General features: G+C 34.4%; 2 protein-coding genes across 10 annotated transcripts in view; both read left to right on the plus strand.

Moving 5' to 3' along the window:
- LOC128224661 (carbonic anhydrase 2-like) overlaps positions 1-22925 on the plus strand; it is a 37640-nt gene extending 14715 nt beyond the window's left edge. For 3 of the 8 annotated variants that reach the window (XM_052934616.1, XM_052934619.1, XM_052934615.1), the window contains exons 2-8: positions 15462-15509; positions 16800-16997; positions 18876-18997; positions 19379-19474; positions 19916-20030; positions 20766-20875; positions 21838-22925. In XM_052934616.1, coding sequence (XP_052790576.1) covers positions 15479-15509; positions 16800-16997; positions 18876-18997; positions 19379-19474; positions 19916-20030; positions 20766-20875; positions 21838-21945 — 780 coding nt within the window. In that variant the 5' untranslated portion in view covers positions 15462-15478 and the 3' untranslated portion in view covers positions 21946-22925. Of the gene's footprint in view, positions 1-3689; positions 3715-4212; positions 4280-9020; positions 9120-15125; positions 15148-15461; positions 15510-16799; positions 16998-18875; positions 18998-19378; positions 19475-19915; positions 20031-20765; positions 20876-21837 lie in introns of those variants that run through there. The other 5 variants (XM_052934613.1, XM_052934617.1, XM_052934614.1 and 2 more) reach the window with 5 other exon arrangements.
- Positions 22926-25909: 2984 nt separating this feature from the next.
- LOC128224659 (carbonic anhydrase 2-like) overlaps positions 25910-27401 on the plus strand; it is a 42609-nt gene continuing 41117 nt past the window's right edge. The window contains exon 1 of one of the 2 annotated variants that reach the window (XM_052934598.1): positions 25910-26050. The gene's annotated coding sequence lies outside the window, so the exon portion shown is untranslated. The remainder of the gene's footprint in view (positions 26051-27401) is intronic. The other variant, XM_052934600.1, reaches the window with a different exon arrangement.

The raw sequence follows: 27401 nt of genomic DNA on the forward strand, positions 1-27401 counted from the left end.
CTAGTTTATGAGTACTCGACCTCACATGTGCCCCAATACTTAATAATAAATGCAAGCTTAAAAGGGTAAGCCTAACTAACCTGAAGTAAAACAGAACAAATGAATTAATAAAGTTATTTTAAGTACTCAACGACAGGATACATAAATCTTGCAAAATAATGAATCAAGTCAGATAAACACAACGCGGCATTTTGCGGCGTGTTCTGTCACTACTTGCAGTTTATGTATATCTTGCACCATCAATTTCCCCAGCCTTGGACATCTAGCGAGATGGTTTAAAATATTGATACTTGTAGGGGCATTTCAAAAGTAATACAATGGGCTGATTGGGTGAAAATATGGCACTTCCTCACTCGCCTGTCCCTTCAAAATAGCTATGAAAAAAGTCACCGTTCATATAAATTATTGCTTAGTAAAAGCATTTAATAATATGAACTTTATGGTTACATTAATACATTTGTGTATGTACAATGTATACTGAATACAATTAGTTTGTTGCACCACTCAGTACAGAAAATATTGCAGCAATTGGTCGAATCACAAACAACGGAATATTACTTTGCTGACAGTTGTGATTTTAGTCTAGGGTATTAAAACCAGATGCCACACGCTTTCTTGAAGCAAGATCTATTTCTTAATCTCAATCGTTATTTGTTTATACATATTCTCAAGGCTTAATTATCAATTGTTTGTATTTTGCGAAACGCAGCTGCAGGATCTTGTTTTAACAAGGAAAACACTTTTATTAGCAATTACATTTATATGTAAACAGTAAGAATTACATACCAGTATCTCTTATAGTGCAATTGCTACTACAGAAACAAATTCAGCAGCGAAACTCCTACTGCGATATTGTTTATTGTTATACCCAACGTGCATAGGCTGTGGTAAAGGTACATTTAGTCACATATAGGTATTCCGTAAGGTATAATATAAAAATTCTTACGGCACATTGCTCAATGGCCAAACCCAAGCAATCAAGAAAAAACCTGAAAACTTACAGATTAGTTACATATTATTGACTCGTAATCCACAACCAAGTTTGCGCAAAGTCGCTCATTTATTCGGAATCCCTAGTTAAGCTTTCAGACCTCTATAGACTATATCGACCTTTTCTCATTGTGCCAAACTGACCATTACTGTCCGCTATCGGTTGATTTTTTTTCTTGTATTGAGACTCGAGCCACATTTTCAAAATTCCCATTGTTTGTTTTGCGCAATTAAAAGATCGGTCCGTTATTTGTATAATTGTCAATACTATTTCCGCTGAATCTTGTATTTTTAAACTAAATAACTAGTATTGAGACACAAGACTAGACTGAGTAAAGAAACAGGTCGAATTATAATTAAGAAAACATATCAAGGCTAGCATATGCTCTTCTGACCGGTAGAATGACTTGATGATTTTCAAATGCACAGTGGATGTGGTTATAGAAGGAACATACACCAGACAGTGCTTAACGTAGAGATTTTCTGCAGCAACTCATTCTAGTAAGAGCTAATTTACTATACAATCTGATATCATATAGAGAGGGTTACTTATGTTCACCCGTAAAGCGTGTGACAACGCCAATTCAATTTACTGTCTTCAAACAGTGTCTCATTAATTTTGTCGTTTAAATCAAAATCCCGAAGTCATTTAACGCATTCATTTAAAAAATAAAATCCAATGTTAATACCACATTTGTTTTAACAAACAAAAATATTAGATGCTGTAAAGTACCGTAATACTACTGACTGTATATCACCCTTTAAAGCTGGCATGTACCAGATAAGACATGCGTTTGTAATCCTATAAATGATTTGAGATAGAAATAAGATAAGGTGTTGGAGGGATCGAGTTTTGTTTTTTCAAGATTAACTGCATGAATGGTAAACTCTGTTTCAACATGCCACTTCAGTCAGGGTTCGTTTGGGGCTGTGTTCGTGTAGAATTATTCTAAAACCAAAAACAGATACAATTCATTTCCGAAAGCATTAAGTGTAGAAATCGACCAAGATTGAATAATATTAGGGACCTTTTCATAACTGTTAATGAACAGTCTAAAAACGAAACTGAGACTGAGCCCAATCGGCAAGCAAGAAAGGATTGAAAGTAGACTTATAGTCACGACGTTTTACATTATCAAAACGTAAAAAGACAAAAGTAGGAATTGACATTGACAGTGTCGCTTTTTCCGATGCGGTTAAATATAGACACAAACGAAGATGGATATTTATATTCTTTGAATTTTTATGTTTCCAAAGGACATTTAGAATTTTATGATAAACAACGATGAATACAACGGAATGATGAAGTTGACATCACTCATTTACTGGGACACATTTACGGCATTTTCCTTGCCAATATAAACAACATCTTGTTTCTGGTAGAGATTAGTACAAGCAACTCTGCTTACCTGTTTTCCATGCCAAGTTCAATAGATAATAAATACTGTAACTAGCCATTCAAGATTATGTTACACAAATAAGTGTTTAGACATATTCAAATAATTATCAATGTTAAAACAAACAATTTCTGCTAACCTGTATTCAATGCCAAGGCTCTATTGATAATAGAAAATATAACTAGCTTGTCCAGAATATGTAACACAACTAAGTGCTCAACCTAGGTCAAATAATGGTCAATGTTAGAATTGTCAATTTGCTGCAAAGGCTTTCAGTTATTGAACAGGTCGCAATCCGAAGCTATTAGAGTAAGAGAAATAACACAAACCAGATTCAATACATGTAGTAATAAATAACCATATTCTTCATTTTGTATACGAGCTTTATGAAAAAAATATTCAAGTGACTAGTTGTTAGCTTTAAGTCATCATCATCATCATCATCATTTATGCAAAAAGCTACAGAAACAAGCTCATTAGCAAAAAGTTTAAACATAAACCCGGTTGAGTGGCACTGGGCATTCATATCACATACACATTTTTAATGCCCTATGATACAAATATGGTCAATTACCCGTTAACATAAAGTAAACATAAAGTTTCCATTTACAAGTGAAAACAATTGGCCATGATGTCATTATGTAAGTATTATATTTGTTCACTGGTGCGAACTGGAATGCCACATTAAACATTTTAATTTAATCATATGCGATGCTATTTCATTTATTCAACTCTGTATAATTTAGCAATCAACTCGGCTAGACAAATCCACTTTGACTTTTAGAATGCAAAACATGTTTTAGATAATAGACTGAAAATTTCGACAAGCGTAGTCCGTGCATGAGCTAATGTGAGTGTCTACTTCATGAGAACTCGGACAAAATGTCAATTTTAAACTGAGAATCTTTAAGTTTGTAAAACTTCATTGTCCATACACAATTGAAGTTGTTTACTACCATTATAATATGTTGTAATAAGAATATGTTTCGCCGCTATTTTTAGTAAATCTAATATTTCATACTTTACAGTGAATTTAATATTATGATGTGAAAAACATTTTATTTGCCTGCACTTTTTTAAATTTATCCTTGTCATGAAAACGTGAATGCATTCCTTCCACTCCTAAGGAAGTAAGACAATACCGACGCTGCTTTGAGTTCATTTACTCATCAATCTGGCATATCTACCCGTTAATTATCACCACGTTTGCAGGCTTATCTGCGACAGCGGTCATGGTCAAGGTCAAAGATTACAATACATATATTGTACAAATGTTGAATCAGCTTGAAGGTTAAACAAAAGGATATAATTCAATTTTATACGTGAAGTAAGTATATTTTATAGTAAAAAGATCAAATTATAAGACTTTAGTGATAAAAGGTTTTGTGATTAATGTTTAAGTTCAATGGAAAAAACTAACTTGTATCATCATCATCATCGTCATCGTCGTCGTCGTCATCATCATCATCATCATCATCATCATCATCATCATCATCATCATCATTTTTTGTGAATAGGGCAATTAAAGCCTCTGGGACAAATGTTTAATGATCATGATCATATTTGAAGTTGTATTCGTTGGAATTCGCAACCAAAACTAAAACTAAAATACGGCGTGATATAGCTTAAATTATTCTGTGTCTCATATTCTGTATTTGATAATGTTTGTACAATTATTAGACATATTGGTATTCAATTCTATCCATAGAATATAGGTATTTAATAAACCATAGAATACGGGCTAAAATAACTCAATTATTGTTAAAGCCTTGAACGTCCTTATCGCTAGCTCTATACATACAGTAGTCAATACCTTAGCCCAGCCATTTCAAGTCTTTTGTGGTAGCGTGCAAAGTGGTTAGATCTTTTGTTAGGACAAAGAAGTCTTAAGGGTGAGTTTTTTTGTATTTTAATTAATTTAATTTAAGTAACTTAACAGTGCATTCGCTTTGAATTAAAACGTGTGGAAATATTAAGCATGTTGGTAAACTGCATTGCAAACCAGTGCAATTATCAGTTGGGTGAAGTAGAGAAATTATATGTTGCATGTTTTTCTTTTGAATAAAAATAATTTATAATGATTTGCAAGTTAATTATTTTTTACAACATATTACAGTGATCGCTTATGAGTGAACATATGCTATTATTGTCAAATGTATAATCATCATGATATCCACTCGAGTCCAGTGATATTATGTTGCCATCATGGAAATAACAACAATATAATTTGCTGAAACAAAATTAGCAGAGTTTGGCATTTACCCAGTGCCATTAAACTGGGTTTATGTTTCAACTTTTTGCTACTTAGCTTGTTTCTTTAGTTTTTCGCATCAATATTGATACATTTATTTTAGTATACTAGTATGGAATATATTTGAACCATTACTAATGTATCAATGTGTTCTATTTTAGAACAAAACGCTACAACAAAGTCTACATAAAGTATATTATTGGAGTGTTACATTCCATATTTTGAAGCAAGCAATTGTTTACTGCATGTGATGCTAAATATATGTCCTGTTTACTTTGTTGAAAATATCGAGTGAATACAACTTTACTCACAATAACTGATATCAGGTTTCGTTTATTAGCGCTCTCCAAACAATTTGTAACATTTGTAAAAGATAAAAACCACTTCTCAAATTTCTTAATTTAATTTTAAGTTGTTTAAGCTTGCTGAATGAAAATTTAAGTCAAAACAAGCTACGAGTTTATCGATGCAGAGACGTACACACACGTTTGGGCTACAATCTCTGAACATTTGACCCCCCCCCACCCCCTGAAAACCGCAATTAAAACGTAGACAGGTTTTTTGTCGGTACTACAGCAAGAAAAAATATAATTTTCAAGTCCTATATGGTGCATTCTGAGAGGATTTTACCATTTTCTCAGCGATATTGGTGTAAACTTGGACGATTTAAAGAGGTACGGACTGGCACCGAGTGCGCCCCCCCCCCCCCCTCAAATTCGCAGGTAATATACATACCAAACATGCACTGGAATATATTGATTAGCAAATGTTTAAACTAGTTTATGAGTAGTCAACCTCACATGTGCCCCAATACTTAATAATAAATGCAAGTTTAAAAGTATAAGCCTAATAAACCTGAAGTAAAACAGAAAAAATAAAGTTACTTTAAGTACTCAACGACAGGATACGCAAATTTTTCAAAATAATGAATCAAGTCAGATAAACATAGCGCGGCATTTTGCGGCGTGTTCTGTCACTACTTGCAGTTTATGTTTATCTTTCACCATCAATTTTCCCAGCCTTGGGCATCTTGCCAGATAGAATTTGTTGTTCAAAATGTAAATGCTTGTTGAGCATTTTAAACTATCGTTTTTTTATGATTGTACTTCAAAAGTTATACATTTGCCTTATTGTGTAAAAATATGGCACTTCTTCGGTCGTCTGTCCCTTCAAAATATATATGAAAAAAGTCACCGTTCATATATATTTTGCTTAGTTAAGAATAGTTAAAGTTATGAACATTTAAATACTTAAAAGCATATCCGTGTTGATAAAAGAAGGGCTTCATAGCTACGTTATATACGTGTCTGTATAATGCTTACATTAAGCAATTCTTTTGAACAATAGGTTACACCACACAGTACAGAAAAATATTGCAGCAATTGATCGAATCACAAACAACGGAATATTACTTTGCTGACAGTTGAGTTTTTTGTCCAAGGTATTAAAACCAGATGCCACACGCTGTCATCGAGCAATTGGTCTATTTCTTATTCTCGATTATTTTCTGTTTATACATATTCTCAAGGCTCATTTCCTAATTGTTTGTATTCTGAGAAACGCAGCTGCAGGACCTTGTTTACACAAGGAAAAACGCGTGTATAAACAATTACATTAATTTGTCAACAATAGGATTACGTACCAGTATGTTTAATAGTACATTTTCTACTACAGAAACAAATTCACCGCGAAACTCCAACTGCGATATTGTTTATCATTATACCTCGCGTGATTTTTTATGTAAAATTCTCACAAAAACTACATAAGCTTATCCGTACTGTTACCCTTTGACATAACGCTTATCACCAGGTGATATGATTATGTTACCCTCGCATGGGTCTGTGAATTGTATTACATTCAAGCTATTTCCACTGAACAGGTTCTAAAATATTAATCTTATGACTTTAACCAAAACACTAGAATCACTGGGACACATTACATGATTGCGTAAAAATACCGAGCATATGTTTGTCAAATTCTTAGTTAGAAAGGCATTATCAGGGCTAGAAAGCTTTCATGTCCAGTGTTATGACTTGAGGAGTTTCGGGTGCAGAGTGGACGTGGTTAAAGTAGGGGAATACACCAGACAGTGCCAAATGTAGAGATTTTCTGCAGCAACTCGGTCTAGAAAGATCATTTACTTTACAGTGGGATACCATGTAGAGAGGGTTACTAATATCGACCCGTGAAATTTGTGACAACGCCAATTCAATTCACTGTCTTTAAATAGGGTCGCATTGATTTTGTCGTTTAGATCAAAATCTCGCAGTCATTTAGCGCATTTATTTAAACGATATGATCCCACATTAATAACCCATTTGTTTTAACAAACTGTAGTTTTGTACTTTGTTGACACAAGTCTACTCATTGTTTAGGATTAGATCAGGCATAAACAAACTTATCCAAAATCCCTAATATTAAAGGCAACTTGAATGTATGCTCCATGTGTATTGTTCAGGATTTCTAAAGACTAGTCTACAAATGGAGCTGAAATTGGTAGTCAAATTGTAATGTTGGCAATGAACTTGGTAAGATCTATACAACGCTGATTATATTACCAAAATCAAGTATATAAATTAGGCAACTGTTTCAATGTCTTTTAAATAGAACAATCAGTCGATAATTAGTTGTATTTAACCTCTGCAACACGGGTTACGAAGACATAATGCGTTTAAGAGCAAAAACAAAACGATGTTGTTCCTCCAATTCTACTTCAGGTTTGGACAAAAAGCCTGATTCTATCGTTTTAAAGGCATAGAATATCACAGTCCTCTTAAAGTGGACATGCAAAGACCCCATGGAAATTAAAACGGTCCATATGCATTCCTATTATGTCTCCTTATCAGGGTGTTACATCCAAGACTGGTGGAAAATCATTTTTGTCAAGTTTTCTTCTATAAACAATAGGAATGATATAAATACCCTTAAAGATGAATATTTGATGCATTATGCTACCATCGAACAATAGCATAAACGTTTTTATGTGAATTCAGAATATTTTGTTTGACGAATTATATTCAGAGATAACTAATAGATTAGTTCTATGCCCATACACTTCAATTAATAACTTTTTTTCGATTTCGGTTGTTATGAGCTTTTGAAATGCAATTGGAAACAGGTTGATGCTGAAAGCTGAAATGGAATTGAACAAAGAAAAAACGCCAATCTTTCAAACAATACACACGGGTCATAGTCAAACTGACCTTTGTTATAAATGAACTAGATTTTTCTTGAAATTAACATGTCAATTAACATGTCATTAAATCGATGCTCGCAAGGGGCCTTGACAGTTGTCTACTTATCAATGCTCGCATTTTTTGTCGTTATTCAAAAAAGTTCATCTTTAAACTTTAAGAAAAAAAACGATGTACAATTATTTATTTTGTAATTAACTAACGCTCCTACCATGTGAATCTCTAGAAAACGTTATATAAAGGGCGTCTCGCTGAAGCGAGGCGCCAATTAAAGGCAGAAAGAACTCGTCCGTCGCTGACCCTCTTCCACATATTTGTCTGTTCACATAATGTGATAAGCTTCCACCGTTGTTTATAGTTCGGAGTATTTCAGCCCTCGTGTTCGTGTGTTAAATATAATTTGGAAATGATAAACATTTTTAATTGGAAATGCATTTTTTTTGTTCATCTGCACGTGTTTGTTTAGAGATGTCTAGTATAAGTTGACATTGTCTACATAACATTTCATTAACATATGTTTACACTTCCTGTTAGATGGCTTCTCTTTTTTGCATCTTGGCATTATTTAGAAAATTGTGCTGCTAACAAGGTTGTCGATAGCAGTGAGTTTTTCCGATGATAACAATTGCAAACGTTGATGAGCATGTCGATTGTGGTTAGATAATACTATGAACCGATTTTTTGAATGCATCCTACGATTTATGTTCAGTTTATTGATGCTTTTGCAAATTATATTTATATATCTAAGTTTAAGAGTAAAACTACTTCTTTTCAATTTCGTCTGTGAAGTATTTGATGTAGTAAGACGTAAAGAGGCCAAACGAATGGCTAGTAGAAGGCCGTATAACAAGGATTTCTATCGGTAGTAAACAAACAGTTTATGATTATCAGAAATGCTTGTGTATGCATCCCTTGACCTAAATGCTATAGTTTGAATCCGGTAAAATAGACAGAGAACCCGCGCCCGTTTTTCCATCGTTTCAATAATTTGTCTCCGCTTTCATAGCGTCTTTTACTCATCTAAAATACAATCGACCAATGCAATTGCTAATGCTTATAGCCATGACTGGCTTAGGAAGCTCTATAAGACCTTTCGACTAATTAATTACTCTCCATTGGTTCTATGGAATCGGATCTTCCAAGCTTATTTCTCAGATAATTATCAACTACAGAAGCTATTTATTTTAGATCTGGAACTGACCGTGCAGTTCTATTACCAGAACTGAAGATTTCTTCGATCGATCCAATTCCTTGTTTCACACATTCATCTGCACACACAGTGAGAAGGTTTGTCTAGTGTGTGTTAACGGTAACTGAGATTTCTAGTATATTTTTGTGCGCTTTAGTTGGAATTGAAAAGGCAAGTTTCCATATATATCTTTATTATATACGAAAAAAATAATTCCCATATAGTTACATTGTTGAAAAGTGACCGATATCAGATGTGTGAATGGTTGATATTGGGTATGTATCTACTTTGTGCGATATTTTTCCAAGTATTCTTGATATGTTTTAAACACCTGTTGGTTGTAAGCTTATACACATCCAGTTTAATATAGGTATTTTGTCTTTTGTTTATATTGAGGTATCGTGTTTGTTGGAATTACACATGCTGTCAATCGAAACACTGCTGCCAATTGACATCGAAAATGGACGAGGTGTTCCAATCGACATGTTGTATGCAATATGATTGCCGTTTGCAATCTGTATTCAGGGGCGTACCTTGACGAAAATATATGTGTAGGCCACGTTTTAGGGGGTGCGGGGGCACGCTCCCCACCCCCGGAAATTTGCTTAGCTAAGTGATAGTAGGTGCGTTTTGGCGTTTATTTCGTTGTTGTAAAAACATTAAAGAGAGCAACAATATCATAATGTTTTACCTTAAATTAATTTTTAACGTATTTTAGCCAAAGAAGACAGACCATAGAAGTAAAACATTGAACATTTTATTAATTAAATTTCGCTCAATATTTATGCATTTTGTTGCCAAAATCTAAGCTAATCATATGTGTATTTGCACAAACAATGCCATATATATATATATATGTCACTTTCTACAGCACAGTTGACTTTCCGGGATCATTAAAAACTCTAGCTTCCTGCATTGTCGCGACGCAAACACATTGATGACGCGGTAAACATCTATGATCATGCTCTTGTGGCTGTGGATAAGGGCCAAGGATGACAACCTGTCGCTTTTCATTGTCGTTCGCAAGAAGTTTTTTATTCGTTTCATTCATCTAAACGACCTTTCACAAGAGGCTTATGTTGGTGGCATAGTAAGAAGAACCTCTAATATTGTAAATATGCTAGGATACAGGTCCTTGTTGGTGTGCTTCGTGGTCTCTTGTAGTCTAGATAAACTTGCGGCTGCGATGCTCCATCTAATGTCAAATGTTTCGTGGCGATCAGGGGCCTTAGCAGCATAAATTGATGGCAGCATGTCGTCCTACAGAATTTCCAGTTTTGAAGGCAATAAATGTTGTGCACTGTTTCTGTCTTTGAAGACATTGTACAAGGTTATTCAAAAGTAGTCAGATGGTGTTTGCACCTCGGGATTTGCTCTGTTTTGCTGTCGACCAACTCTTCTTGGCATTGATGGTTGAATGTCGAAGCCTGAGCTTATATCCGTTGCTTTCATGTACAGTCCATTCTGCACATCAGGATCAGCCCTCCAGTCATTGCACAATTTGACAATTACGTTTGTTTTTTCAACAGCGTGTAGTAGATCATTGCCTTCCTTCTGAAGAAGATTTGTCAGGTTCACGGTAGTACCCAATGTGTTGCGCCACTACAAGTGAGACAATGAATTCAAAGCGCAGTACAGCGGGCAAATACTGGCCGGCCTTCTCGTCTCCGTCTTCATTAATAGTTTCAAGTGCGTGGACCACAACGGGGGACGCATTTTGGAACGTTTCGAGTGCGTCCGCACGACTGAACCATCGTGTCTCACATTACGAGCGAAGCTTAGTGCGCCGGTTCATTTCCTCTTTCGTTGCGACTTCAGTAGAAAGCTTGTCCTGAAACGCTGCTAGACGACTTTCTGAAAAATTGAACAAGAATCCAATGTCCTGAACTGTGTCCATCATAGTTCGGACACTCGGGTGGAAACTGGTACTGGAGGCATAATTGCCAAGTTCCGTCTAGCTGTTGTTGTTTGGTATCTTTATCTATTGAAGTCAAAGTGAGACTATCGAAATCAGGATACGTAGGACTATGTCTGGCAACATTGGCGCCAGACAGTTTACAATTTCAAATAATTAAGCGCCCGCAAACCAAGCCGATTGGAAATGTTTAATGTACCAGCACGGCGTCAAAGCGTGAACGCGCAGACCACTGGTATGCAACTTCCGATAAATTATAAACGAAACATTAATGCCGCGTTGCAAAGGAAAACGATATATTTGAAATACAGGTTTTCTATATATTAAAGCTCATTTGTCGGAATTTGATATTTTAGCCCCTCACCCTCCTATGCCTTCAGTTTTTATTGCAGATTTGGCATTTTTTTTTTTTGGTTTTTCTACACGGCCTATAGGAAGCTACGCCCCTGGATACTATTGTAATTTGCTATCAGTATTGCAATTAAGCATACTCTCAATTGCGGCGATAACAATTACTTTACGATGCTATGGAAGCTCTTTACAGAGACAGCTCATTACAGTTCGTTATAGAGACAGCTATCGACTGCTTGTTTCAATTTGGACATAGATTCAAATTACGCGAATCGTTAAACTAAACAAAACATTTTTCTGTATGATTCAGCCATTTGAAGGTAAAAGGACCAATACGTAAATGTCATAGAAATATACCAAAAAAGCGAAAGTATTCAAAACATATATGTTGGAAAGAAAAAGATCCGTTGATAGACTAAATCTTAGTTTCACTTGAAGACGCCGGAATTTTCAAAGGTTGGCAATTGATATCAGTTTCGATGATATAAATATGATATATTTAATGAACATTGTTTGTTCCAATTTTAAAGATATACATGAAACTTAATGTTCTTTGGATTGATATTAAACCAACTGTAAGTGCTGCAAATGTTGCCATTATAAAGATATAAAAGTTGTCTTTGACAGCATGTTTACTTTGGTGAATGCTTTATTAACAAGGAACAAACGGAAGAGGTATTTCCATCACAAGAACAGTCGTAAAACCGATTGTTTCATGATAAGTTATTATTTCTTAATATTGCACGTCAACTAATACATGTACATGTATCGGTAATAAAACGCTAATGATTCGATTGCTATAAGATTTGTACATAATGTCTCTAATTTATTATGCTCCCCGAAGTGATAATATACACCCGCCAATTCGCCCGTCCGTCTAGCTCTCTGTCCAATCGGGCGTCATTTCGACCGTCATACCCTTGTCCGCAGAATAATTTAAAAACTATTAATGATATTGAAATAAAACTAAGTGTATAGATTGCCAATTGGAGGAAGTGCAGCGCACATTCATTGAAGTTATCTCCCCATAAAAAAATATTTTTCATAATTGCCTGCTTTTCCTGGCCATATTTTGGAATGAAATGAAACTTCAAATAAAAATAGATTACAATGTGAGACAGAGGAAAACATAAGCATAAGAACCATAATCCTGCCCTGTGTATGCTTTTACTTATCTCCCCTTAACCTGATGGAAAATACTAAATGGATTGAAATGAAACTTGAAATGTAGGTAAATGGCAATAAGAAGAAGTGCATACCCAGAAATATAATCTTGTGCTGCATGTTGTTTCCCCCTGAAACTCCCCTTATCTGATAGATTTAGAAATATCTTGGATATTTGTGAATTACAACTGCTGCTTTTTATTTTGTTACTTTAAATTTACTTTAAAAGTTAATTCTTAAACCTGAGCATATCTTTTTACGTTATGATTCCTACCAACTTGTGTATAAAAATAATACAACCATTTACCTTCTACCAGCACATTGTATGACATTTTCTGAATTTTCATAGAAAATGGGCATATGAGAAGCATTATTCGCTTTAAGCGATAGTTATGTTTTTGAATAGTTGTATATATTGTATATGGTAGTTTCAAATGTGTACTTTTCAACCACTTGAGGGTGGGAATGTCGATACGAGTACAATACCCAAGTGTAAATATATAATGTACATAGAGTTTCAATTTCCTTTGATACAAATATGGTCAATTACCCGTTAACATAAAGTATCAATTTACATATGAAAACAATTTGTCGTGATGTTAGTTTTATACTCGGTTCACTGTTGCGAATGGGAATGCCACATTGTTTATTTGAACAGGTGCTATGACTCTTTTATTAAATGCTGTATAATTTAGAAATAAATGTTTCAAATGGTTAATTGAAAATATCGACTGTCCTATTCTCTGCATAAGCATTTTTTATTGTCAACTTCACGAGTACTTAGGCAAGTTGTAAATTATTAATGAAAGCGCTGAAGGCCTTTAAAGGCTGTAGGCGTGACAAAATTTCACAATTCTGGCTCAAAGGCAATACAAACAGAATCCAAAGAAAATGAGTGGCACCAGACTGTTACCGATAAACAAAATATAGTCAATGGAAATTGATCAATTTTAAGATAATTAGCTAGATTTATAACATTAAATGATAAACCTTTATGTACTAGGATATATTACCATTGCTTTAATATGGCAAGTGTATTGCTAGTGTAAATAACTTGAAATGAAACCCTATATCGGCTGAGGACGTTTTGAGGTTTTGTAGTTATAAAAGTATGGCAGGCTCTTTAAGTCAACACATTTTCCTTTTCTGCATAATTATCTGTGATTAACAAATCCCCTCACTTCTTCGCAAAGAACTATTTTCACATTTTTCGGCTTGCTTTCAAGTTAATATTAACGTTGCAATTTTATGAACGTATTTAAATTAAGTGGTCTTTTAATTCGCACTATTTTGAACCTCATAACACCATACGCCGCATTTTTTAACCCCCGCGCATTAATTCTATTAACACATCCAGAAAAAAGTTAATCTGACGACACGTTATCTCGATTTCCTGTACTACATTGCCCATTAAAACATTTACCTTCCATTGTGATTTCTTTGAATAAGAAATGTTTCTCCGCTAAGGTCTCTGTTAATTTAAATGTTCATACATTGCAGTCAATGTAATGATATGAAGTGAAACACATGTTGTTTTTTCACATTGTTATATGTATCATGTTCATAAAAATATGATTCCAGTGCTTCAATTAAAAGAAAGACACAACTTAAGGAAATACCAATGATATATTTCACTACCCAAGGATATATCAATGATATAAGACACTACCCAAGGAAATATCAATGATATAAGACACTACCCAAGGATATATCAATGATATAAAACACTACCTAAGGAAATAGCAATGATATAAGACACTACCCAAGGTAATATCAATGAAATAAGACACTACACAAGGAAATATCAATGAAATAAGACCGTACTTAAGGATATATCAATGATAGAAAACACTATCTAAGGAAATATCAATGATATTAGACACTACCCAAGGAAATATCAATGAAATAAGACACTACTTAAGGAAATATCAATGATATAAGACACTCCTTAAGGAAATAGCAATGATATAAGACACTACCCAAGGTAATATCAATGAAATAAGACACTACACAAGGAAATATCAATGAAATAAGACCGTACTTAAGGATAAATCAATGATAGAAAACACTATCTAAGGAAATATCAATGATATTAGACACTACCCAAGGAAATATCAATGAAATAAGACACTACTTAAGGAAATATCAATGATATAAGACACTCCTTAAGGAAATACCAATGATATTATGCACTCTAAATGATATGAGAATCTACTTAAAGACATATCAATGAAGCCTTTTGTAAATCAAATACCCGTTCAGTGGAAACTGGAATAACGGTGTATATCGCACATGTGATTGAGGCAGCGAGAAGACTGGTGTTTATTGCTCATGTGTTTTGAGGAAAAAAGAAGTATGGTGTATATCCCTTATGCGTTACGAGCATAATATGTACCGTACATGTGTTTTTATCACAAGGCACACGGTAAACTAATCATACATCAGCTTTAAGTAATAAACAAATGATACAAAAACTCACTTCATTCGTCATTTTGAACAACCTGAGTTTATCTGCCTTTTTACCCGTCAATCTGGCATGTCTATCCGTTAATTATCACCGGCCTTGCCGGCTTATCAGCGATCGCGGTCATGGCTGAGGTTAAAGATTGCAATGTTTATATAATACTGTACATATAAATGTGTATGTGCTTGAATGTGAAATCTAAGGATATATCAATTCTTTACTGGAAGTATAAGTATCTTCATAAGTAAAAGTTTCAAGTTTTAAGACACCAGTTAAAGGTTATGAGATCAAGTGGTAGTTAAATGGAAAACAATAACAAGAATATGAGCTATAACATCATCATCGTCATTATCATCATCATCATCATCATCGTCTTCGTCTTCGTCATCATTAACATTATCAGGATCAGCATAAGCATAAGAATCAGCATCAACATCATGGTCATTTGTCATTATACTTATTATAGGCATCAAGTTCAATTTAATATTTAAGTTTTAGTGTCCTTAACTGTATTTATTGCAAATTATGATGATGATTTTTTTTCAGGATTAAAGAAAACAGATATGGCGCATTGGGGATATATGACGAAAAATGGTAAACGTTTTATTTTTTTTATTTTATTTTTAAATCCTGCATACTTTTTGTATAAATTTTGTTTGTGCAAAAACTAGACTTCTTGATTCGTAAATCCCGATTTTGATATTTTTACTTCATAATTGTTTTCACACAGTATGTTTAAATGTCCTGCGTAAGATTTGAATCACTGGTTTTGTATAAAGTGCCTGTTTTCCCATGACATTGTCCCGACCCGGTCACTCTACGTTGTTAAAACTAACCGTCAGAAAAATCGCTTAACTGGCTATCACGAAGGCCATGTGTTCAATTAAACTATTTGGCTGTATGCAAATAATTTGGGCCAGGCCTGTGAAGAAATCCAGTTTCATCTGGATTTAAATATGGTTTTGGTTATTTCGTTTGTTTATTAATGCTGATGACGAACTTATTTTTCATGACTTTTGAACTATATTTGGCTCTTTGACCACGTACAATCGACGTGCCATCGGCAGCACTATGATAATTATACCCATAGACACCTTAAGGAAAAAGCTGAACTACATTCGGCTTTTTGACCATGTACAATCGAAGTGTCATAGGCAGCACTCCAATAATAATACCTATAAGAGAAATGAAATGCGAATAGTAATTATCGCCACCTTTAAAGAATCTAAATAAAATGGTTCTGAAATTATAAGACAGATATGCTGACTAGTTTAACCTTTTAAACCCCGGACGAAATGTCACGGTGTGCGGTTAAAGGGTATCTTTTATTTAATACCATTGTCCAATATGACGCACACAGGACAATAATGAAACATGTATTATCTTAATGAGCACACAGGGTTTATCATTTATCTTTGCCAAACAAAAATAAATGTGTTCAAATCTTGTCCAGAAACCAGGAGTTTTGGTAGTTTTTTCTTTTTTGCTATAAGACTTTATGTAAAAATGAAATTCTAATCTAAGGGGAAAGGCGTTCAAGTTGTCTTCAGAAAAAAAAATGAAATGTATTTTAAAATATGTTAACCAAAGCAGCATTAGATAAAAAATGTTGTTACTCCAAAAAAAATATTCTTCTGTTATAGACAGTATGACTAGACTACCGGATCTTCATTGTTTTGGAGAGGGCGTATTCTGGTCATGATTTAAATACATGTATGCTATTCTACGCATGCGTATTCATGTATTAAGCAATGATTTTTTATGCAAACTAGACGCATTACTAACAGAGCAACCAGCTAAATAGCAATACAAGCTTCAAAACATAACTAGTACTGTTAAAATAGCACAGACGTCTTAAGTTTCATCTTTCTCACCTACTTCCAGGCCCATCGACTTGGGGCAAGGATTTCCCGATCGCCAACGGCGAACGTCAGTCTCCAATCGATATCGTGACGTCAGCGGCGGAGTATGACTCCGACGTCCAGGGATCCAACCCCCTGTCGACCAACTACACTCCAGAGAGTGAAGTCAAGCTTGTCAACAACGGACACAGCATTATGTGCCAAATCACGAAAAAGGGAGGTATGTGTTTTTACGGAGGAGGGATGGAGTGTTTATTCCGGGGAGTATTTGCAAAATGTTACACTTAGAATGGAGAATAGAGTGTTTAGTATTAATGCTTTTTATGAAGTTGATAATAGTCAGGTTATTTATTAAAAAAACCCTGAAAATCACAAACACACAACAAACACGTACGTACGCACGCACGCACACACGCACACCCACACATACGTATACACATACATACACGCACGCACGCACGCACGCACACATTCACCCACGCACGCACGCACACATACACACATTGACCTAATCGGGCAACAACCTTTATTGAAGTTACCCATCAACATCCTAAATCGATCAGGTGAGCGATTTGTGCAGTTGACGCTTACAAATGCTCATCCACAGAAAAGGGCAGTCGATTTTTCAAATTTATTATCTAAAAAAATATTTATTGCTAAATTACACAGCATTTAACAAATAAAAAAGAATAGTATTTGTTCCAATCAACAAGTCTCATTCCAGTAAGTTTAAACTTACAAAACGACAAATTGTTTTCAAATTTATACTTTATGTTAACGGGTAATTGACCATTTCTATCATAGGGAATTAAAAGTGTATCTTAATTGTATGTAAATCTATATTTTAGGGGTATTATATACATCTTAATTCTCACCCTCGAGTGGTTAAAATGTACACATTTGAAACAACCATAAACAATGTAACCAACTATACAAACAAGAATATCGCTAGAAGCTTGTTCACCATTCCTGCTTTCAAAATTGCCATATACATAATGTCGTATGTTTTTTTATTATATGTTAAATAGAATGCAAACTTTTATTAAAATTTCAACTGTATTAATGTTATTAACATTGTACTTGAAGATAACGAGAGAGAGAGAGAGAGAGAGAAAGAGAGAGAGAGAGAGAGAGAGAGAGAGAGAGAGAGAGAGAGAGAGAGAGCAACTGATAATCATAGGATTGTCGAAGTGTTTTAATAATCTAAACTCTCAATCAAACTCTGGTAAAAAAACGAAATACCGAAGGCGGGGCTCCGTAAGCGGCGTAGACTGCGCTATGTTTCATTTAAAATTGTGGACAAATAGGAAAGTTATCTTTGTTCAAAGTCTTCATTCGAAGCAAAATATTGCCTTCCGACGTAGCATTTAAGGCGCAATTTATCACGTGGTATACACACACTGAGTCAAGTAGGCTCTCATCTAACCTTTGCTGACCAATTTTTCTCCTCTAAACTTGGTTTCGGAACGCTTTTGATGTCATCCATCGTAGTTGAAAAGCTCCTTTTAGGAGCCTTGGTACCTCGTTCAATAATGAGGGTAAAATTCTCTATTATGACTACTAAATTTCAATTTTATCTTCAAAGGGGGGGGGGGTGTAGGGTCAAGCCGTAATGCAAACAGAAGGCTGACATCAAATTTTATAACACCTCCTCTGCAACTCCCCTCCCAAATTGCTACGTACCGACTACTCATTCATTTTCTTCCGGAAGTCATTTAACTATCTGAGAGTCTATGTAAAAAATAATTTTGATTTTGAGTGCTACGTTCCCTCCCCTTGAGTCGCGATTAAAGTTGTATTTACACTTCAAGGTTAAACCTTATAGCAATATATACTAGGGAAACATCATACAATGCAATTGAAGTACCAGTCATTTGTCATTCATAAGATATATTAAATATTTCTATTTGCTTCATTGGTAAAAGTTTCCCACCTGGATTAAGCGGCCATGCACCTGTTTTAGCAGCCACATTGACCTGAGTGTTTCATAGGTGGACTCTTAATACATGTATGACTGTATTTAAAAAGAGCTTATATATTGCTGAATTGCCTTTTCCTTTACAATGCAGTTTGCTGTGTACCGATGCCTTTATTTCAGTTCTGACAGGCGGTCCCCTGGGTAAAGACGAATACAGCCTGGAGCAGTTTCATCTCCATTGGGGTGCCAAAGACGGCCGTGGATCCGAACACACTGTCGACGGCAAGATGTACGCTTCGGAGGTAGGATACACTTACATTGACCCTGCTTGTGTACGCAACGAACGTTTGATATTGAACTCAATATTGGAATGTGTATTCTTGAAAGCGAATCTTTCTTTGTGTAACAAGACCTTTACTGCTGTAATGCGTTTCACGATCATTTGTCAAAGGACGCCCTTAGCGAGCACATGATTCTATAAAACAATTGTTGTGATTAAATCGTTGATATTGGCCGTCACAGTGCCAAAAAACATAAATTCAATACCGTCTTGGCTCATTCCTGTGTTTGTTTTGAATTAGTTACACTGCTGACAAATATATCTGTTTGCCAACATACATCAGATCTGTAAAGAGGAATGTGTATTCTGTATGAGACATAACGTTAGTATGCTATGTTTGTAGCTGCATCTGGTTCACTGGAACGCTACTAAATACAGCAGCTTCGCTGACGCCGTCCAGAAGCCTGACGGATTGGCGGTTCTTGGCATCTTCATCACGGTGATTTTTTGTTTTTGTGTTTTATGTCTTTGGCATTTACCCTGTGCCATTAAAAGGGGTTTATGATTAAACTTTTGGCTATTGCATACGTTTGTTTCTGTTATTTTTCATATAAATACTGTGACACCCTTCATACTCGGATATTGAACATGCAAAAGTGAAACTGTAGCAATTAATTCCATTTGCACAATATTTTTTCCCTGCTCTTCAAGGAAAAAACTACATGAAGATAAATACAATTAAGAAAATACCCTTAAAACGAAACACACATTCAATAAAAAATGACGGTCGGTCGCAATATAGCAAAACATATCGTTAACCATTACTCCATAAACTGTTTGATAACAAATACAACAAGTATGAAATTGTATCATATTTACAATTAAACACTAGTGTAAGTTTTTTTGTTTATTTTAATTTAATTTAATGTATCAATTTCAGCCTGGGGTTGCGTGCAATCAATTCAAAGTTATATCAGATAACTGCGGTAAACTGAAGACCAGTGGCGCGGATATGACCGTGGACACTACCCTCGACCCCACCCTCCTCCTACCCTGTAAGTAGAACCACAGACACCAGAATGTATCATGCACAGGCACATATTTGGGCTGTTGGTAGTGTAATTCTACGAAAAGTTTGTGGTTTAGTTTTTATGATCTCTCTTTGCGAAATAACCTTTTTGTCTACGAAATGTACGAAAGTGTAAATCTTTATAAGCACACAAAGAGTTTAAAGTTATTACAACTTTAAACTCTTTGTTTGCTTATAAAGATTTACACTTTCGTAATTACTTCATTACCATTTGAAGCTAAGACATCAACAAAATAGATATATGTAACATTAGTTCATTTGTATTTTTTTAGGAAAATTTCGATGCCGTTCCACATTCATTGGCTGTTTGACACGTAATTGGACATTATACTACTTTTAAGCATGCTTTCACGTTACTATTTTCACATACTAGCAACTAAATATCCTGTAGGGTTATAAAAAAGGAAAGACATTTTACGAAAATTTTCCACGTCCGGTGCCAACATGAAATGAGGAATGCTTCACATGCATCAGCAGCTCTATATGCAGCCCAGTTGAAAGCTCCAGATAGTAATTCGGTGATTGACTGGTGTCCGTTGTCCTTCAACCTCATCTGTAGGAAGTAGCCAAAGTTTGCTTGTTGAACGCTTAATATACATGTAAACCTACTACTTTTGCATATGATGTGTTTGATCGTTCAATTGTTTTTCACTTTTAGATTTAATGCAACAACTAATTAGTTGAGTAATGTGTATTGCAGCAAATACGAGCGATTACTGGACTTATCTCGGCTCCCTGACCACGCCCCCACTGTTTGAAAGTGTCACGTGGATTGTGTTCAAAGAGCCAGTCGAGTATTCAAAGGAGCAGGTATAAATTCAATGCTAAAGTTATCGTTATATTTATATGTGCTTTTAAGAGCCTGATAGTGAAATAAACGATTTTCTTTTAAAACGACTGTTTCAGAATATAATACATTGTAAATTATTATATTATTATTATAAAGTATTGAAATATTGCTTTTGGCATAATCGCATTCTTATAGTATTGTTTAAATAATATGGGTACTTGAAGATTTATTCAATCTCTTAAATTTTTAAAAGGCTGTAACTAGTTCCATTTCACGTGAATGGAATAATAGCCCATGTTAAGTTAAGCGGAAAACAGTTTTTTTCCATATGGACTATAATTTTTCTTCGACGGTATAGCCAATTGGGCCCCTAAACGTGACAAAGGAGTCAATTGATGGACGCTTTTGCACTCTCTAGCCGGCATTGTTATGATAAGATTACAAGGCCACTCGCACACTCAGAACTTGTTGTGTAAATGTTAACGAATATTCATTAATATATCGATACGAGATATCTGAGATACAAGAAAATATATTTTACTCCTCAGACCAACACCATTATGCAAAAATGTTGGATGTACTGCAAACTGAATTGTCAAATTAGCCCTTAGTAAATCTGCCTGGACCTTTTAAGCCAGTTTAAAAAACAACAACAACAAAAAACAACAACGTATAATTGACTTATTTTGTATTAAGATCAGCGCCGTTTTATTTTGCTGATGCTATATGTATTTCGAAACTTCTGTTGACTAGCCGAACCATTGTAAATGACCAGATCAATGGGTTATGCTACAATCGGTTATGTTTAAAATGAGCTATTAGTCTCTACAATAGAAGTAAAATTCGTTCAGTTACATGCTTTCAAAAATAGATCTGCGAATATTGTATTGCCATAGTACCTGAAAATGACGCCACAAGTCACGTGGGTTTTCCACGATGTATTTTCAAGCCAAAACACGTAAACATTTCACATCTCTTCCAGCTGTTAGCTCTCCGAAACCTAGTGGATTCCGATGGAAACAATATGCAGGACAACTTCCGACCTCCGGCTCCGCTCAAACAGAGGAAAGTGAAGAAAACCTTCACCTAATAAAATCAGAGAGAAAACACCTGTATAAGTGTTGATTCACAAAAATGTATGAGTTATCTCGATTATCCAATATCAATGAAATCCGAGGGAAAACACTCCTTTAAGTGTTGATTCGTAACAATGGTCGTGTTGTCTCGATTATATTACAATGTTGATTTGATATTTTTTGCATTTCACATTATATTTCACATTATATTTTACAAACAATATACAGTATTATTGCATATAAATCATGTTTAACATAATGATTTTTGAATATCTATGTCATGTTTTTATACAAAGCTTTAAACAAATTTTACTTATTTCAATGTTATGGACTTATTTGTTACCAATTTTGAAATGTTTACATAAGTATATGTTTATGTATTTTTTATATCAAGCCCCCAAAGTGTGTTTATATTTTGGATTTGTTTTGCATGTAAAACAGTAGCAATAGTTTGAAGACAGAAAGCTACTATGTTTCACTATCAACGAGAAAGGGAGAATATTAGAGGCCCATTAAGATATTTGGAAATGAATGTTTGCTTGTGTGCATGTTAAACGACCTCAATAGGCCTCAAGTGGCGGCAACAGCCAGAAATGGTGAACAAAGGGGTAAAGTAATACACAAAATAAGACTTAACCAAAATCGCGCAATTATGCTTCGTTTATAACTTTTGAACAATTGAAACTGATCTGAGATTTATAACATTATTTATGTTAAGGTAATGTCGCATTTATCAACACAGCATTCAAATACTACAAGCTGTACTTCAGTCATACGACAAAACTGCTTTTTCTTACATAATTTTGATTTACCCATAGGTGTTTAACGTCCCTAGTAAAAGTGCTGTCATTAATTTTGTCTACAAAAATGCTAAGTAACAGTTAGTCTTCATTGTTAACGTTGCTTTCTTGGATAACTTGTTGTTTTATGTAATAAATGCGTTAAGCGCGTTATGCGCAAATAAAAAAATCCAAATAAATTTAATTAAATGTTATTTGTTCTGTTTGCTGTCTGTCCAAAGAATGATATGGTCAGGGGCCGTATTCAATATCGTTATAATAATTGTCTTAAAAATGACCTCTTAGAACAGCTCCAGGGTTATATCGATGCGTTTTAACTTATATAGAACATATAAAAAGCCCTTCTTGAGAATTGTTTCTATTTTTTTAATACACGTGAAATTTGTCTAAAGAATCTTTAGCTAAACATCACATTTAATATGGCCAAAATACTTGCTTAAACTCTATTTACAAATGTTAAGATATCTGTATTTAATAGTCTTAGAAGTCCTCAAAATAAGAATACTTCACGAACTTTACCAAAAACCGAAGGCTGAGCTTCGTTCAATGTTTAGGGCTGACTTGGAGGTCAATATTATACAAGGTGGTTCGAAGTAGTCTATACTTATATTATACCGCACTTTGCTAAAAGCTAAAATAGATTTTTTTTTGATAAAAGAAAAGGCCATTTATTGCAACATACCAATACCATTTTTCACCTGATAACAACCTTTCAATACTTTTAAGACACAATTACAATAACTGCATACGATAATCCATAGTTGTTGTAAACATATGAATTTCCCTGTGTGCCCTCGGAGTTGGAACCCCAACTTTCTTTTTTAAATATTCATCTTTGCCAAAATGGAAATTTGCTTGATATGCCAATGAATCATATGCATGTGCCTTGGTTTAATGTTTTTTTTTATCACCATCATGTGAACCCCGACTTTGAGCAAAACTTTGCTCTTTATTTCAAACGGATCGCGATAATGCATGCACTTTATGTGTTCACGTTTTCCTGAAGAAATAATCCGTATTTTTTTTTCACAAAACCTACGGTCGCTAGTACTTTTCCAAATAATTTCAATTATAAAAAGACTATCAGCGCAAGAAAACATCGTTCTAAGGAAAAAATCTGATTCCCATAAAAAATATCGCAATGTTTCTTTCACAAAGAACGACATTGTCATGAATTTAGCAGAAATAACTTGCTTAACCACAAGATACAAGAGTACAAGGGTCTTTATTTTAGAGTGCTGCACCAACTAATTCTTTACCTCGAAGTACATGATGGTTTTTTTTACTATTTATGATTTTCGCAAGCCCAAAGGCTAGAAAGTCCGAAGATCCGTGAGTCCAAAGTTTAAGGGTATTGATTATTTTGTACTCTAACCCTTAACTCACCCAACACAATACGGGATAGTTGGTCATTTGGGTGTATCAGCCATCTGTCTCGCGGGCGGACACCAATAATGAAGACACAGCTATTATTTAGGACGACTGACGGGTTTAAATGAAAAAAAACCCACATACTTCTTTACCAGCCTTCGATTGGCAGGGACATCAACAAGCGCAGTTACTAACAGTGATGTGTATCGTCGAAACAGTAGTCCAGTTATTGCAACTGAATTGCTCTCGGAGCTTATTCTAGGACGTACCAGCTCCGAAGATAGGAGTCAATGCTGCCAATCAGTGCGCTTTGTGGAAGGGACCAGTTCACGTCTTGACAACCCATTATCCTGTCGGATTAGTGTCAATCGGTTTTTCGTAAGTCGGATGATCTAGGTGTAAATTTGGAGTTTTTGGTAGTCACTTTAACGAATACACAGTTGTTATATTCAACCATTTTTTATTAACAGCTTAACCTTTTCCCTCATTCATTGAGGGATTAAGTTCTTTACGAAACATAACGACACTTACAGTCTTAAATCTCTGATTGCTAATGGTATTACTCATCCGGATTTCTATGGCAACATTCTCAAAAGGCTATGTATGATTACTACGTAATATTTAACATGATACATTTTGTCTTTGCGACATCATCACTTGATTAACATTTATAACTTTTAATCAGTGTTCGGTTATCCATACACCATAGACGAGTATGTGTTGGTATCTTTTGGAACATTCGGAACACCTCCTCCATTTACCATCGAAAAGTACGTCGATTGTATATTGAAGGTTTTCAATATCAGAAATATTTACATTTAACTACGCCACAAGTAAATCGCGACCTAATTTTTAAACTAAATGACTCGACTCGAGCTATGACGTCATTTGAATTTACAGTTTTTTAGACGTCATATTATTTGACTATTTTAATGATTTTAACGCGCTGTTCAATTTGGCTTTTACCAGGTCATCAACTAGCTATAGAACTTCCACGAACACGTTCTATATTATCTTTTTGTGACGTGTGTTGTAAACACTAAAACAATAATTATCTTCATTAAAGTTATGGAGGTCACTACTAGTATTAAAACAGCTATTTCTTTTTTGTTTTGAATCAAGTATTTATGGTTATTTGGATAAAAGTAAAAACTGCTGTCTCTTGATATCAGGGATTACATTCTGAACTGTTACTGAACAGTTAAAATGTCATCCCCTCCATCTCCCCTCCACCCAACTTGTTATCATTGAAAAACTATATATATATTACTGACCAGTATGTTATACGATGCCTTTAACATAATGTGAAACAGACTATTACTATTCTTCTACATGGTATAGGCATGCATTTTTTCTTGATAGTTGCACAACATAGCTAGTATTCCTATATTAATTCATTATACAACCTCACATTTGTGTTGTTATCTAATAGTCACATGACTATATGACTTCACAATCATCATAACAGGTGGTTAACTCACTGTTGAAGTGTGTTTCGATAAAGCGTCTATCAAGCGCCATACTCCCGCAATCGGAACACCTCGGCCAGTATCAGGAATTGGCCTATCTCGAAGCTTGCCGGAGATGGCCGAGTTGTTACGATTGATATTCCCGATGACTGAGTAATACTATATCCGCCTACGTATAATATGTTCGATATTTTCGTAACAAGCTGAATAACTCTAGCAGTGAGCTTTAGCTGTTTTCCAATACTACATTCCCCAATATCAATAGCGTATGTTATTATCCTTTAACCTATCTCCCAAGGTCAAACTAAATCCTTCACACTGTGTGTGTTCATGTTCACTCCAATACATTTGTATCGTTATGTTATAATTCACATATCAAGTACTTCATGCACTGTTACAATATAATTATAAGGCAATGTCAAGTGCATCCGATTTAAATGTTTTCTTCGTTGCTTTCATCATGATGGATTATTAATGTGGTGAGTTCTATTTTACTTTAACTGATCTGCTATTGTAGTTCCAATATTTGTTTATAAATAAAACCTATTCCAAACAAAGTTATGTTACGAACATATAGAAGTGTTTTAATGGGTTTAAAGGGACTAGCTCATGTTTTGTAAAATGCACCCTTTTATGAAGAAATAAAGTATGGCAAACCATAATAGAGTTAAAAATATGTTACTGACGACTGGAACCCTTCACAAAATGTTAACATATGTTCAAAATTTGTCTTTGAAGTCAATGATTTTGAACGCAGAAATATCCCTAAACGTATGTCAGAGTCTTTGAGGGCGAGTGGTTTTGTTAACAGTTTCCTTTGTTTCTTGACTGTACCGGCTTGGGTTGCTCCCCACTATAACCAGGTGTTTATACTTTAAGTTTACTTTATGCTGCAATTTCGGTATCAAGGGTTAAATGATTACACTCATAATTGTTTTCTGTTGTATTACCGTGAAAATAAATTCCTAAAAAAATAAGGCATATATACAGAGAACTTAATTAATTTAAGTATAAACATTGATAACATTCAGCCAGGAGCTTTGGTTTTTGATTATTTCCTTCATTTCTTATCATTATTGTAGCATACATCAAGAATGATACATGCATTCAGCTTTAAGGAACAACAATAGCTATTTAAATATTGATCCCTAGGTTAATGTTAGCTCGACGACTGAATTCATGTAAAAATGAACAACGAAAGTTATTTTAATATTGATCCGTAAGTTTATTTAAACTACTGGACTGAATTCATGTAAAATATATGTATAAATATTATTTAAATATTGATCCCTAAGTGAATTCAAACTCATTGAGTGAATTAAAGAAAAAATAAACAACACATAGTATTCAAATATTGATCCATAAGTTAACTCAAACTCATTTACTGAATTGATGTTAAATATTTTCATCTAATAAATTAATGTAACAGATTAGTGGATTAGAAAAATATATACAGTAAAATTAGGAATTAGATATAAAGAGGTATTAATATAATAATGAATATCATGAAATCACTATGATGTGAAAAATAATGACTTAATATCAAGTGAATCTTATACAATGCGATATTACTTGTAAACTGACAACAGTGCAACAATGCACTTAACTCGTTGGATATTCCTCTTACAAATCTGATCTTGATGAGGAAGGTTCGATCTATTTTTTGGAATAATCAAGTACAAACAAGTATTTAACCTTATAAGTAAACAGTATCTTTATAAATAAGATCCTGTTATCATACTCTCATGGATTGCTTGATTTCATATTATAGTTTAAAATGTATTGCTACTTCAATATAATTATGTTTTATGAGAATCATTTGTAATATCA

Source organism: Mya arenaria, chromosome 17 (genome assembly GCF_026914265.1).
Source record: "Mya arenaria isolate MELC-2E11 chromosome 17, ASM2691426v1".
NCBI lineage: Eukaryota > Metazoa > Mollusca > Bivalvia > Myida > Myidae > Mya > Mya arenaria.